Source organism: Balaenoptera acutorostrata, chromosome 2 (assembly GCF_949987535.1).
Source record: "Balaenoptera acutorostrata chromosome 2, mBalAcu1.1, whole genome shotgun sequence".
NCBI classification, from domain to species: domain Eukaryota; kingdom Metazoa; phylum Chordata; class Mammalia; order Artiodactyla; family Balaenopteridae; genus Balaenoptera; species Balaenoptera acutorostrata.
In genome coordinates this window covers 163532923-163545885 of record NC_080065.1, presented here as the reverse complement: position 1 = coordinate 163545885, position 12963 = coordinate 163532923, and the positions used below count along the sequence as shown (strand labels likewise).

At 40.5% G+C, this 12963-nt stretch overlaps 1 protein-coding gene across 9 annotated transcripts in view; it reads right to left on the bottom strand.

Annotated features, from left to right (window-relative positions):
* Nucleotides 1-12752, bottom strand: part of LOC130707373 (uncharacterized) — an 87696-nt gene extending 74944 nt beyond the window's left edge. For 2 of the 9 annotated variants that reach the window (XR_009007256.1, XR_009007257.1), the window contains exon 1: nt 11868-11882. Coding sequence is in view for 3 of the 9 variants with exons in the window: in XM_057541607.1 (XP_057397590.1) it covers nt 11868-12126 (259 nt within the window). In the remaining 6 variants the exon portion in view is untranslated. Of the gene's footprint in view, nt 1-11867 lie in introns of all 9 variants that reach the window. The other 7 variants (XM_057541606.1, XM_057541605.1, XR_009007258.1 and 4 more) reach the window with 6 other exon arrangements.
* Nucleotides 12753-12963: the final 211 nt, after the last annotated feature.

Below are 12963 nucleotides of genomic sequence, written 5' to 3'. Positions count from 1 at the left end.
GCTGCAGTCACAATTTTTATTTGCAAACCACGACTACCGCCCTCAGTGGACCCATGTCTTCTGTCCCAGGGTTCCTTTTCCTCTAAGAATTTTATGATCTGCATGAATCACTTTGCATAGATAACTAAAATTGATCATTAAAATCTGAAATTAAAAAAAAAAAAAAAAAAGAGCATGCAACACCCCGTTCTTATTTTGCTTCAAGGATACTCCTACTGAGCTCATGGAGCTGAAAGCTGCAAAAACTTGAAGGATCCTCCTCTCAGGTTGAAAGACTAGGACATGAAGTACCCAAGTATGCCACACAGAGTTCAAGAAAAGGAATACAGCCAGATCTTCCATCTAAGTATCAGGAAGAAATCGGAGGTAGGGAAAAGAATTGGGGTAGCTCAGCAGTAGCCTTTTTCTTAACGTCAGAAGCCTGATTTTTATTCCGAAACAAGACTATAAAACAACATTTCCCAGACATTCTCGCATGGAGGTGTAATCATGTGACTGTGTCTGGGCCAATGACCTGCAAGAACAAGTGTTATGCTGGCTTCCAAAAGGCTCTGGCAAAAGTCCAACTTAATGAAATGAAAATGTCTGATTAGACCTTGACTTGTCCTGACAACTCTGGTCACAGGGAAAGCAGTCTTATTGACTCATCATGTCATTTCGCTCAACTATTAATGCAAGGAGTATCATGAGGAAGAAAGAACTGCTTGCAAATGGACAAAATAAGCAACAAATACCCCTGTCAACAGTATTAAATTATTTATCAATCACACACTACAGGTTATATCACAGTAGTTACAAGGATGGAGGCCACTGGGTCCTCACCAACAAAAAGACTGGTTCTTCCACTTTTAGGACAGTTATGTAGAGCAGGGGTCCCCAACCCCCCAGGAACCTGGCCGCACAGCAAGAGGTGAGTGGCGGGGAGCGAGCGAAGCTTCATCTGCCGCTTCCCATCACTCACATTACCACCTGAACCATACCCCCAACCCCCCGTCCGTGGAAAAACTGTCTTCCACGAAACTGGTCCCTGGTGCCAAAAAGGTTAGGGACCGCTGATCTAGAGGACTACAGCACACTCAGCGTTTATCAGGAGTCTGTGCTTTCATAGAATCTACTCTTCAGTAAGTCTACGAATCTTTTATCCTTGGCCCTAAACGCCAAAATCAGGGTTGTACTTTATTATAATCAAGGTGTTCAGGAATTTCTGGTGAAAATGAAAGTTTATACTCATATTAAAAGTGAATAAATGTTTCTGAATCTACCTTTCATCTTTGGTTAATATGTTTCTTACTAAACAAGCCAAATTCATAAAGGAAAAGACAGGTTACCTCATAACACTTTCTTTTCAACTAAAGCAGTAAAGACCCACACTAACACCGCATTTTTTTACTTCCAAATTCTATACATCAGGCTTCTCACAGAAACTTTCACTTCAGCCAGTGGAATACCTTGCAGGAGGCAAGCACTCAAGAAATATTTGTTACGGTGACTTGAACATAGTAACACATTAGGTGAACATTATAGGAAGTTAGCCTAAGGGCTCTTCACTGAGAAGAAAACAGCTTTTTACCATGTTCTTTATTGCCAAGTGAAAGGATATACATATATAGCCTTGTTCGCTCCAAATGTACCCTCTCCACATCACTGACATCCTGTAAATGGCCATAAATCACAACTGGTCCCTGTCATGAGAAAAACTGTGTGTCAACTTGAGTGTGTCTGCCTTAAAAGACAGGTGCAAGGGTACAATCAAACATATTTAAGTGCTTGGGAAAGAAACACTGCTCTACAGAAGCAAGGGACTATTAGGAATTATAATTAGGAATTATATATGGAATTATAGCAGGAATATTCCTATATATAGGAATTATAAACATATACACCTTTTATAGCAATAGACTCCAGACAGGAAATCAGGATGAGACTGGTCTATCCTGGCATTCATTTCATAGAGTTTAGTTTTGTCTGATGAATATTTAAACCCAAAGCACTGCAGTGGTAGTGCCAATATATGTCATATTTTCAGTTGCATCTCCTTTCTGGACTAGGAGCGCCCCTAACTACTCATAAGCCTTAAAATCCTAATTATTGGGTAGACCAGCGGCAGACTGGAGTGACACGAAATTAAGGTTGACTTTTAAGAAAATAGGCACATGTCTTGTACTGCTCTATTAGATACACTTTGGCATTTTGCAGAGCCCAAATGAATTACAGAAGAGACACAGGTACTGTTAATACATCACATGCCTTCTAAAAATCCTGGAAGACGTGGGGAGTCCCACATCATTTCTTTGGGACTAGAGACGTTGCCAAGGACTAAAATTGATGATGCATAGAAGGAGAACCCTCCAAAACTAACTCCTCTGCTTTGCTGACCCAAAGGAAGCCAAAGGAAAGAGACTCTCTCACTCCAAGTAACTCCCTAAACTAACAATGTTTAGAAAAAACAAGTATTTTCAAGATGGTTCAGAGTTGGAGGATAGCAGGCAGAGAGTAGAAACTGACTTGGATTTGATTATGGGGTCACGAGAAAGGATCAGAAATGTTCATTTTTAGTTGTTATTACTGAAGTTTTTATAAAATCCCAAGACATTCACTAGAACTTTACTAATTAAGACACGTAACCCACACACGACTAGACTACAAATACTTATAATACATGTTTTTGGTTTTTGGTTTTTGAGAAAGAAATCTCAACTACCAAAGGTTCACCAGCTGCAGGACTTCAAAGGCAGTAATAGGAGCAATGGTCTCCAATGACTCAATTTGGAAAGAAAAATCTCTCACACAACCCACCCATTAGACAAGATGACATATACATCTACTTCAGGACACCTTACGTTTTGGATGAATAGCCTTGAATTTACTTCACAGCCAATAGCTTGCCAGAGAAAACTTCGAGTTGGATCCTATTACTTAATACACTAAATCCACAGCTCAAAGTCCATCTCACTGGATAACTGAATAGAACTAGCGATGGGAATTAAAACTGAGGATGCCAGCAGCCCTGATTTCACTGTTATTATTTGTACTGTGTGAAATGATTTTCATATTGGCAAGTATGGGATCTCTGAAACTGTGCACTCTTCCTATCTACCATGGTACATAACGATTATTTGCCCATGCACGCTCTGAGGGGCAATGTGGTACAATGAAAGGAGCCCTGAGCTTGAGTCAAAACCAGTTCTAGTGCCAGCTCTGCCACTATCTGGCTGAAGACCTTGGACCACACTTTAGGTCCAAGTTTACTCATTAATTTATTTAATAACCATGATTTGATCACAGACCTAAAAGAACACAACATTGCTCAGCTGTAAAAGGGGGGAAACTAGACCTAGTTTATAGAACTGGTGTTAGATTTAAATGAGATAATGGGTGTACTTTGCATCCAAGACACATTGGTGCTAGTCTTCTTCTACCATACCACAACTATCAGGCACTGTGTTCAGTCTAAAACACCACTGCAGGGAGCACACTGGAAGCCCTCATCACGTTTGTCATCACTGGGTAAAGCCTCTTGCCTCTTAGTCAGTAAAATCCATGAAGGCCAGGATTTTCTTCTTTCTAATACACAGACACATCCTCTGAACCTGCATGTGCCTCAGCACATAGTAAGCACTTAATAAATAATTGTTGAATGAATAAATTCTCTTTTATTCCTTAAAATAACTCTGGATCAACTAATATTTTTACCATTTTACAGTGAGGAGGCTGAATAATGAGATAAACTGTCTATAAAATCAGGTGATAAGTCCCTTCCAATTCCACAATGCTATCTATAGTTTTTATATTTTCCAATAGTTCATCATTATATCATTCTTCCTAAATAATTGCTACTTACTCACATTTATTGGTTATTGCTTAAATAATAGCAAGAGTCTCCAACTATAAAATCTACTCCTATCTTTAAGGAAAATAAAATATTTGAACTATAAAAAAAATCATTTGTTTCTAAGAAAACTTTATTCTCACATCTACACACAAACTATCTAATGAGGTTATTCTTAAGCAACTCTTCCAAGTAATTTTCCCAACCTGAACTTCCATATCCTTTTCGCCAAATAAGAAGCGAAATAAACAATCAGTCAAGAGTGATATTAAAAACATGGGGGCATGGGGCTTCCCTGGTGCCGCAGTGGTTGAGAGTCTGCCTGCCGGTGCAGGGGACACGGGTTCGAGCCCTGGTCTGGGAGGATCCCACGTGCCGCGGAGCGACTAGGCCCGCCTGTGAGCCACAGTTGCTGAGCCTGCGCGTCTGGAGCCTGTGCTCCGCAACGGGAGAGGCCGCGTAGTGAGAGGCCCGCGCACTGCGATGAGGAGTGGCCCCCACTTGCCGCAACTAGAGAAAGCCCTCGCACAGTAAACGAAAACCCAACACAGCCATAAATAAATAAATAAATAATTCCCATTGGAAAAAAAAATTGTTTAAAAAAAAATAATAAATAAATAAAAAATAAAAACATGGGGGCAATCCTGTCCCTAAAACATTTCTTCACCAAAATTTGGATTCTTTCACTGTAAGAGCAGCAAGATCATCTTTTTTACTATCTTTCAGAAGATAACTGTAGCTTCCCTAGTCTGGGGCCCTAAATGAGAAAGACCTCGGTTAGATGCAGCCAATGTCACAGGGTCTCGTGGCTCTGAATCAGTATTTCCACACACTCCCAATCATAAATGCCCCAGAGACCTCCTATCCCCAAAACGGACACTGCTGTATCTCAAGTTCAGGTTTACAGAATGATGGCCTCCTCCAAGGCCTTCCTTAGAAAACGTATTCCCAAATTTGCCATCTCACCTCACGCTTCCTTCTCCAAAAGCAGCCTACTCTTTACCACTTATAAGTCTTCTCCTCTAGAGGGCTGAATGTATATTGGGGCACTCAGCAGATATTACACTCTACTCCATCAAAAGGATCTCATAAATTTGTTTTCATTTAGTAATTAACATTCCTCTAGACTCGCAGAAGTGCTGAGGGCAAAGTCATAACGCTTTTAATGGCAAAATCAAAATGGAAGCCCAGGTCAGACTTCACATCTAATGCTGTTGCTGGCAGACCCAGTGATTTTGAGACCGAGCAAGATGATTTTATCGTTAAGGCATCACCACTGCTGTGCAGGGAATTTCTCTTTCATTACACCTCAGCTCCGTCCCACCTCAAAACGCTGGGTAGAGTTCTAACGTGCTCTGAAACCACAGCAACTTATGACAGAGCAGCCATCATGATGACCTGTAAGTCATCAAGATACATATCAACCACTGGCTATGTTATTAATACCTGAAGTATCAAATTTGCTAAGGAAGCAAAAAGGAGCTTCATTCTTCCTCAAGGGGAATCAGAAACCAGTATGTTCAAGAGAGGATTTCCATAGGAAAACCGCCCCTGCCTCAGACAGCACCTACCATCAACATGTTTATGGGCAAACACAGTATCAGAAAAACATGCTGTGAGTCTTAGAAACAGCATATGCCCCATTTCATAGGGGCTGCTATGGTGCTAGGCATTGTTTTTTGTTTTTGGGGTTTTTTTTTTTTTACTGCATTTCAGAGAAATAACCGTAAAATGAAGGTCTATAACCAGCAGATAACACAATAAACAACAGCATCAACTTCTGCACCCTTTTTGTGAATGGTTTCCCTATGCTTTAATTGAAAAGGTAAGTTTTAATATGCTTTGTGTTTTCTCTCAAAATAGTTTGGGACCAATTCTATTCTAAGACTTCTGTATTTACCATCTCCATCCAAGGTCCAAAGATTACAGAATTTACAAATGAAGGACACCCCCCTACACACACACACACACACACACACACACACACACACGTCAGTAATAGAGGAGCTATGACAACAAAATTCCTGAATGACAGAAAGAAACACAGAGGACAGTGGCTTGAAACAGCAATGGTGGTCACCACAAGCTTTGTCCTAGAGTTCAGCTCAGGTCTTTCTGAAAGCCTGGACCAAAAATTCACAAAAACAAGAAGCAGTAACACAGTTCACATAACTTTCCTGAGCTTAAATATATAATAGAGCTGGGTAACTGTCCAACCTAGGTTGTATCTTCAGGGAATCTCAAACTCTCATAAAAAACCAAGGTTTCTGGCTCAAGAAAAGGCTTAAAGTTAGAGATGAGCATTGTTAAATCACTGGTTCCTATTCACATTTCAACCCTTGAAATAACGTTTCACTACTTGTCTCAGTCACCAGCGACTCTAGTCTGTCTTGAGAAAGCTCACACGCCTCCCTGGACTCAGCCATCTCCTTCTCACCGACAGGTCAGGTCCAATGCAACCAAAGCTTAATTCACTTTAAAAGATATGTGAACTATTATTCAAGGACAGTAGCTGTCTGTTCACAGAAGCTTCATCCACATCAAGGCAGCTGAGTTTGTGAGCTTGATTTTTGTATTCTTCTTTCATTCTGTCAAAATTCAAGCTTACAGATATTTCTACTTTCAGTCTATTCTTTAATAAATGTCCCGCTCAGTGGAAGACAGGACTCAGAGTTTCAATGACATAACTGTATATTTTCCCAAGAAAATTGTTTATGTACCTTTCCATAAATGTTTTAACTTTTTCACCTAGAATATAAAATCCTTGAAGAAAATGTCTGTCTTCTATAGTTTAGCAAGATACATGCTCAACACAATTTCCAAATCACCTTTAGTACCAATTTTAACCATGAAGAACACTGAAAATTCTACTGTAAATTATCAAATATATGGAAGCAAATATATAAATGAAATTCTTCTGTCATTTAGTACCAAGAAGAGAGATACAAATATAGGATAATTTCTCAAATGAGTTTCAACTACTTAATGTGCTACTTTAAAGCATATTCACAAACAATAGAAATAATCAATCTGAAGAACTGGATTCATCTCTATACACAAGGGACATTTTTATACAGTTGCTCGAAGAATTAGCCACACAAGCACAATAGGTACCATAAAGATTAAAAGAAAGTAACTGCATTAAAAATACTTCAGTTTATTAAAAGGAACGGTTCCTATTTTATATGTATACACATCTATTTTTATAGAAAAGAACACATCTATTTTTATTCTAATTTCCATGACTCACTCCCCACCCATTCACCGAGGAGATAGATAACAGTTGATCCTATTTTTCACCTTTTAATTTATTCTACCTGGAGAAATAAAATTCATCACTGTCCCATGTTATTTTCCCTCCCCTTTGGACATTTATCCACTAAATAAACACCTACTACCCACTGCTGTTAAGCAGTGTGCTGGGTCCTGGGGCTCCATCCCAGTCTCCTCCGCTGGTTTCCCCTATTTGCCCCAATTTCTAAGCGCTGAAGTGTCCCAGGACTCAGCCCTGTCTCATCCTCAAGTCAGTCTACACATGCTCACTTGGTGGTCTCAGCTAGTCTCCTGGTCTAACTAGCATCTATCCTATGCTGACCACCCCCATGTTTATGTATACTGCAGACCTCTTTCCTGGGCTCCAGTTTCACATATGGACTCACCAACTCATCCTCTGCCAATAGATGTTTTACAGATCTCGAACGTTTAACAGGCCCACCTAACTCCAGATCTTCTCCACCAAACCTCCTTTCAAAGGATGAAGTTGATGACAACTTCGTCCTTCTAGTTAGTTAGGCTGAAATCCTTGAAATCATCCTGACACCTCTTTCTGTCATACCCCACATCCAAGCTATCAACAAACCTCTCTTGGAAGGCTGGCCAAGGAGACACTTTGACGTAAGCTTCTGCCCAATCCTGACGCCTCTGCCTCCCTCCCACTATGTTGTTCCCAAGGGCACATGCTTACAAGTATTCTACACACTAAACCCTGTCTGAGTCTACTTCCCAAATGATCCAAATGCTTCAAGTCTTCACTACAAACATCCATTACAATATTGTGCATACAACAGCTTATCCCTACTAGAAATAAAACAAAGGATGATTTTAGCTGATCTATGTGTAGAATCATATAGTTATAGATTCAGAGATTAAGGATATTGCTTGTCTTCTTTACAAGGACACTGAATGCCTCATGCTGCCTTACTACTCTTTTTGTTTATCCTTCATGCAGCAATGAAAGGCTTTAAATAAATCTTATCCATTCAAGTCCAACTGGTATTTTTTCTTTCTCTTCCCTGAGGAGCATCTTTTTTCTATACTACCACTTCTCTATTACTTCAGTTATTCACTGCCTTTAGTTGTTTATCTTATTTTTTTCAGAAATATTCCTTCATAACAAGGAGGTGCTAAAAACCTCATTTCACAAGTAGGTATGAAAAAGAAATATCTTGAACACCTTTCCTAAAAAGAAATCTAAAGGTAGGTAATTTAGTACATAAGCCTTTAGGAAAGCATTAGAAGAAAGTAAGACAAAGTCAAATATCAACAATTTACTGAACATAAATTCTCATAACACAAAAAAGTATCTCTCCTTATAACTTCAAAATATTAATAGGGCAACACAGCAAAATATCAAGTGTCAGATGCAGCTAGACTACAAAATGTTATGTTTTTATTTTAGAAGTATGTTTTTTATTATTGCTGAAACGAGAATTTTAGAAAAAAAACTACCATCAGTTTCTTAACATGTAATTTATTTGTAAAAGTCAACCAAAACAATCTGAATTCAATCATCAGCTCAGGAAGCAGATTCCATGACATTTTTTTCCCCCTAAATGCTAAACGACACAGGCAGCGATAAAATATGCAGAGAAAGAACCATGTCACAGAAGATGTGACAATTTTGATAAATGACGATAAACTGTGATGTAGAACAGCCGTTTGTAAGCTGCTGTTTTCAAAAACATGTATTTTAATGATGATTTTTGCCAAATATCATTTTAGAGAGATATTCTGTAATAAAACCATTGACAAACAAAATTGGTACCTTATTATAAATTAGAACAGAAATGTATTTAAGTTTTTCAGCAAACTTGTAATTTTGCTTTGAATGAGAATGCATTTTAGATCCAGTCAGTTCCTTACAATGTTAAACACAGTCATCATCTGACCCAGAAATCCCACTCCGAGCTATAAAACAGAAATTAAAACATACTTTCACACAGACCCTTGTACATGAATGTTCATACATGCAACATTATTCATAAAAGACAAGAAGTGCAAACAACCCAAATGTCCATCAAGTGACATATCATATCAATAGAACAGAATATTATTCAGCAATAAGAAGGAATAAAGTACTGATACATGCTACAATACGGATGAACCTTGAAAATATTATATTAAGGAAGCCAGTCACAAGAGGCTACATATCATCATGTTTATATGAAATATAAATTCTATTTATATGAAATGCCCAGAATAGGCAAATCCCTAGAAATAAGATGTAGATAAGTGGTTGCCTAGGGTTGAGAGTGTAGAGGGAATGGAGAATAATTGCTAATGGATATAGGGTTGCTTTCTGGGGTAATGAAATGTTCTAGAATTGTGCACCGTGATGGCTGCACAACTCTCTGGCTATACACAACCTCTGAATTGTACACTTTAAGTGGGTGAACTGTATGTGAACTACATCGCAAAAAAGCTATTTAAAATGCCAGTTAAAAAGGCCAGTCATGGGCTTTCCTGGTGGCGCAGTGCTATAGAATCCACTTGCCAATGCAGGGGACACGGGTTCGAGCCCTGGTCCAGGAAGATCTCACGTGCTGCGGAGCAACTAAGCCCACGAGCCACAACTACTGAGCCCAAGTGCCACAACTACTGAAGCCCGCGCGCCTAGAGCCCACGCACCGCAAGGAAGAGTAGTCCCCGCTCGACGCAACTAGAGAAAGCCCACACACAGCAACAAAGACCCAACGCAGCCAAAAATAAATAAATAAATCAATTTACTTTTTAACAAAAGGGCCGGTCAGGTTGTAGCTGTTTATAACTTGTATAGACTTTTCAAAGTCTAAATCCCTAATTATTAAAATATGTTTCTTACTGTCCACAAACCTCATTTCCTTACATAAAACCATCTGCCTATTCCACTATAAATACTACACGTAGTGAAAGAAAGTGCTTCTAAAATTAAATCATGTTTTCAAAACAGATTTCTCCTTAATATATTTAATTTTAATGATTCGCATGTGAATTATCCACACTTTCCATTAACTATGGTTAAATTTTCAATCTCAGATAAGTATCCCCCAATACAAAAGCACATTAACAGGCCATTCCTCTCCCAACACAAGCTGTGTGGACTAAATTTTTAACGTATTAGCTTGAATTTTAAAAAGCAAAATTAAGGAGGCAGATCTGTAAGAAAAGCAAGCACATGAAGTCTCAGAAGTTTAGAATGGAAAATATTTTCAAGATTGATCCTCTTCAGGACTACCGAAACTTTAATATCTAAGAACTAACCCCAGGAATTTTGTGATATTCTCATATCACCTTACTTTTTAAATTTTTATTGGAGTATAGTTGATTTACAATGCTGTGTTACTTTCTGCTATACATACCTTACTATTTTGCCTTAGTATTTATATTTACATTAAGTTGATTCCTTTCCTTTTTTTTTTTTTTTTTTTTTAACTTAGCAATGTATGACACAACATCAGTGAACTTATGGGTTTGGTAAGCTATCTGTACTAGTCGAACAAACATTACAATAAATAAAATTTTAAATGGTGATGTGTCTATCACTTAAAAACATCTTGCACATGATCAGTACTACATCTACCACACTATGGGAAACACTGATCTAGTTTTATCTTTTATTTTTATGGGTGAGAAAGTTGAACTTCCTGGTGACTCTCAAAAGTCTGTGCACATCAGAACCTCCTGGAGGGTTTGTGTTAAAATAGAGAGTGCTGGGCTCTTCCCCAAGAGCGTAGGTCTGGGGGAAGGTCTGAGAATTTACGTTTCTAACAAATATCTAAGTGGTACTAATGCTGCTGGCCCAGGGACCGCCCTTCAAAAACCACTGACCAAAACCTACTAACCCCAAATTAGTCAGACCAGAATTTAAACTAGAACCCAATCTTCTCTTAGATGCTCTTATAATTATATGCTCTAGCACACATGTTTAATGTTGCTGAATTTTATTCACCTTTCACTTAATTTTACTCTTTTCAATAAAGGTGATTATTAAATGCTAAAGATCAGGTTTATACATTTTTAAGACTTCAGAGTTGTTATAAAATAGTGATTAATAAAAATTTAAGGAAAAGAACATTACAATCACCTTTGAGGACCCTGAATCCCTTTTCTTGGTCACATACCCTCCGTTAGTCCTTTGAGATAAACATTATCTTCAAGTTTGTGTCTTATCATTCACTTGCTTTTCTTGTTAATTTTCTCATAGCTGTATCTCTAAATAACATATTGTTTAGGTTGTATGTTCTGAGCTTTATACTATATCTTTTTATGCTATTTGCTTTTTTATTCAATATGATGTTTTTGAGATGTAGCCCTCGGTTTTTATCAGTAATTCATTGCTTTCATGGCGGGACACTATTTCATCTACAAGAAAACAGCACTAAAATTGTTGACTTTTTTTTTCATTTTGAAAAAATCAGAGGTAAAAAAGAAGTTGCAAAAATAGTACAGAGAAGTCCTATGTATGCTTCATCCAGTTTCCTCCAATGGTTACATCTTACCTAACTATATTACAGTATCAAAACCAGCAAACTGGTTTTGGGACAATGCTTGTGTATAGTTTCATGCCATTTTATTATATATGCAACTCTCAATTTTTAAGTTCTTTTTTTTTTTTTTTTTCTCGCGGGCCGCACAGGCCGCGAGACCAAGGGCCGCGGGGACCGGGCCGGCGCGCCGCCCCCGCCCCGCCTCAGGCCGCCCGCGCTTGGGCCACCGCCCGGCGACGCGAGGCCAGTCCCACCCCGCCCCCACCCCCGCCTCCGGCCCGGGGGTCGCTCACCTTCCGCGTTGCCCCAGACCACCATGCCCGGGCACAGCCGCCTCCTCCGGCCTCGCTGGCCCCGCCGCCGCCGCCGCCGCCGCCACACGGTGCCCTCGCCTGGGGCGGGGAGAAGGGCCGGGAAAAGAATCGCACCGCCGCGCCGCGGTCCACGCTCGCCCCACGCTCCCAGCGGCCAACCTGAGCGCGCCCAATGGCTGCTCTGTCCCGCCCCCTCCGACGGGCGCGCGCGCCGCGGCTCCGCCCCGCCCCTCCCCATGCGGCGGCCGGCGCGCTCCCAGGCTCCTCCCCGCCCTTCCCGACCCGCGGCGGTTCCGGCCCCGGCTCGCACTCCGCCCCGCGCTGCGCAAGCGCCCGCCTCGCGCCTAGCCTCGGGCGACCCTGAACCACCTGCGCGGCGCCCCTCCCAGGCCCGCCCGCGGAGGTCAGCCCCTCCGCTGCACGTGACCGTCTTGCTCGTGGGGGCGGAGAGGAGCGCGGCGCCTGCCCGCCTTCCGCATCCCGAGACCTGCGCGCCTCCCGCTGGGGTTGATGCGCTGTTCTCCTCTCTGCGAGTCCCCGCCCCGCGCTGCACTCCCCAGTCCGGGAGGACACTAGTTCAGGGACTGACCATGCTTAATCAAGATCATTCTATTGATATTAATGAATATCTGAGTTACTTCCTTTATTCCCCCCCCCCCCGCCAATTAAAGACAATGCTCCTACCTATTAGAAAAATGAAAATCCAAACACTGACAGCCCCAAATACTTGCAAGAATGTGAAGTAATAGGAATGCTCATTCATTGCTGGTGGGAATGCAAAATAGTACAGCCATTCTGGAAGAGAGTTTGGCAGTGTCTTACAAAACTAAACATACTCTTACTATACGATCCAGCAATCGGACTCCTTGGTATTTACACAGAGTTGAAAAATTGTGTCCACATAAAAAACCTGGACACAGATGTTTCATAGCAGCTTTATTCATAATTGCCAAAACTTGGAAGCCACCAAGATGCCCTTCGGTAGATGAATGGGTAAACAAACTGGTGCATCCAGATAATGGAATATTATTCAGCACTAAAAAGAAATAAGCCATCAACCCATGAAAAGATATGC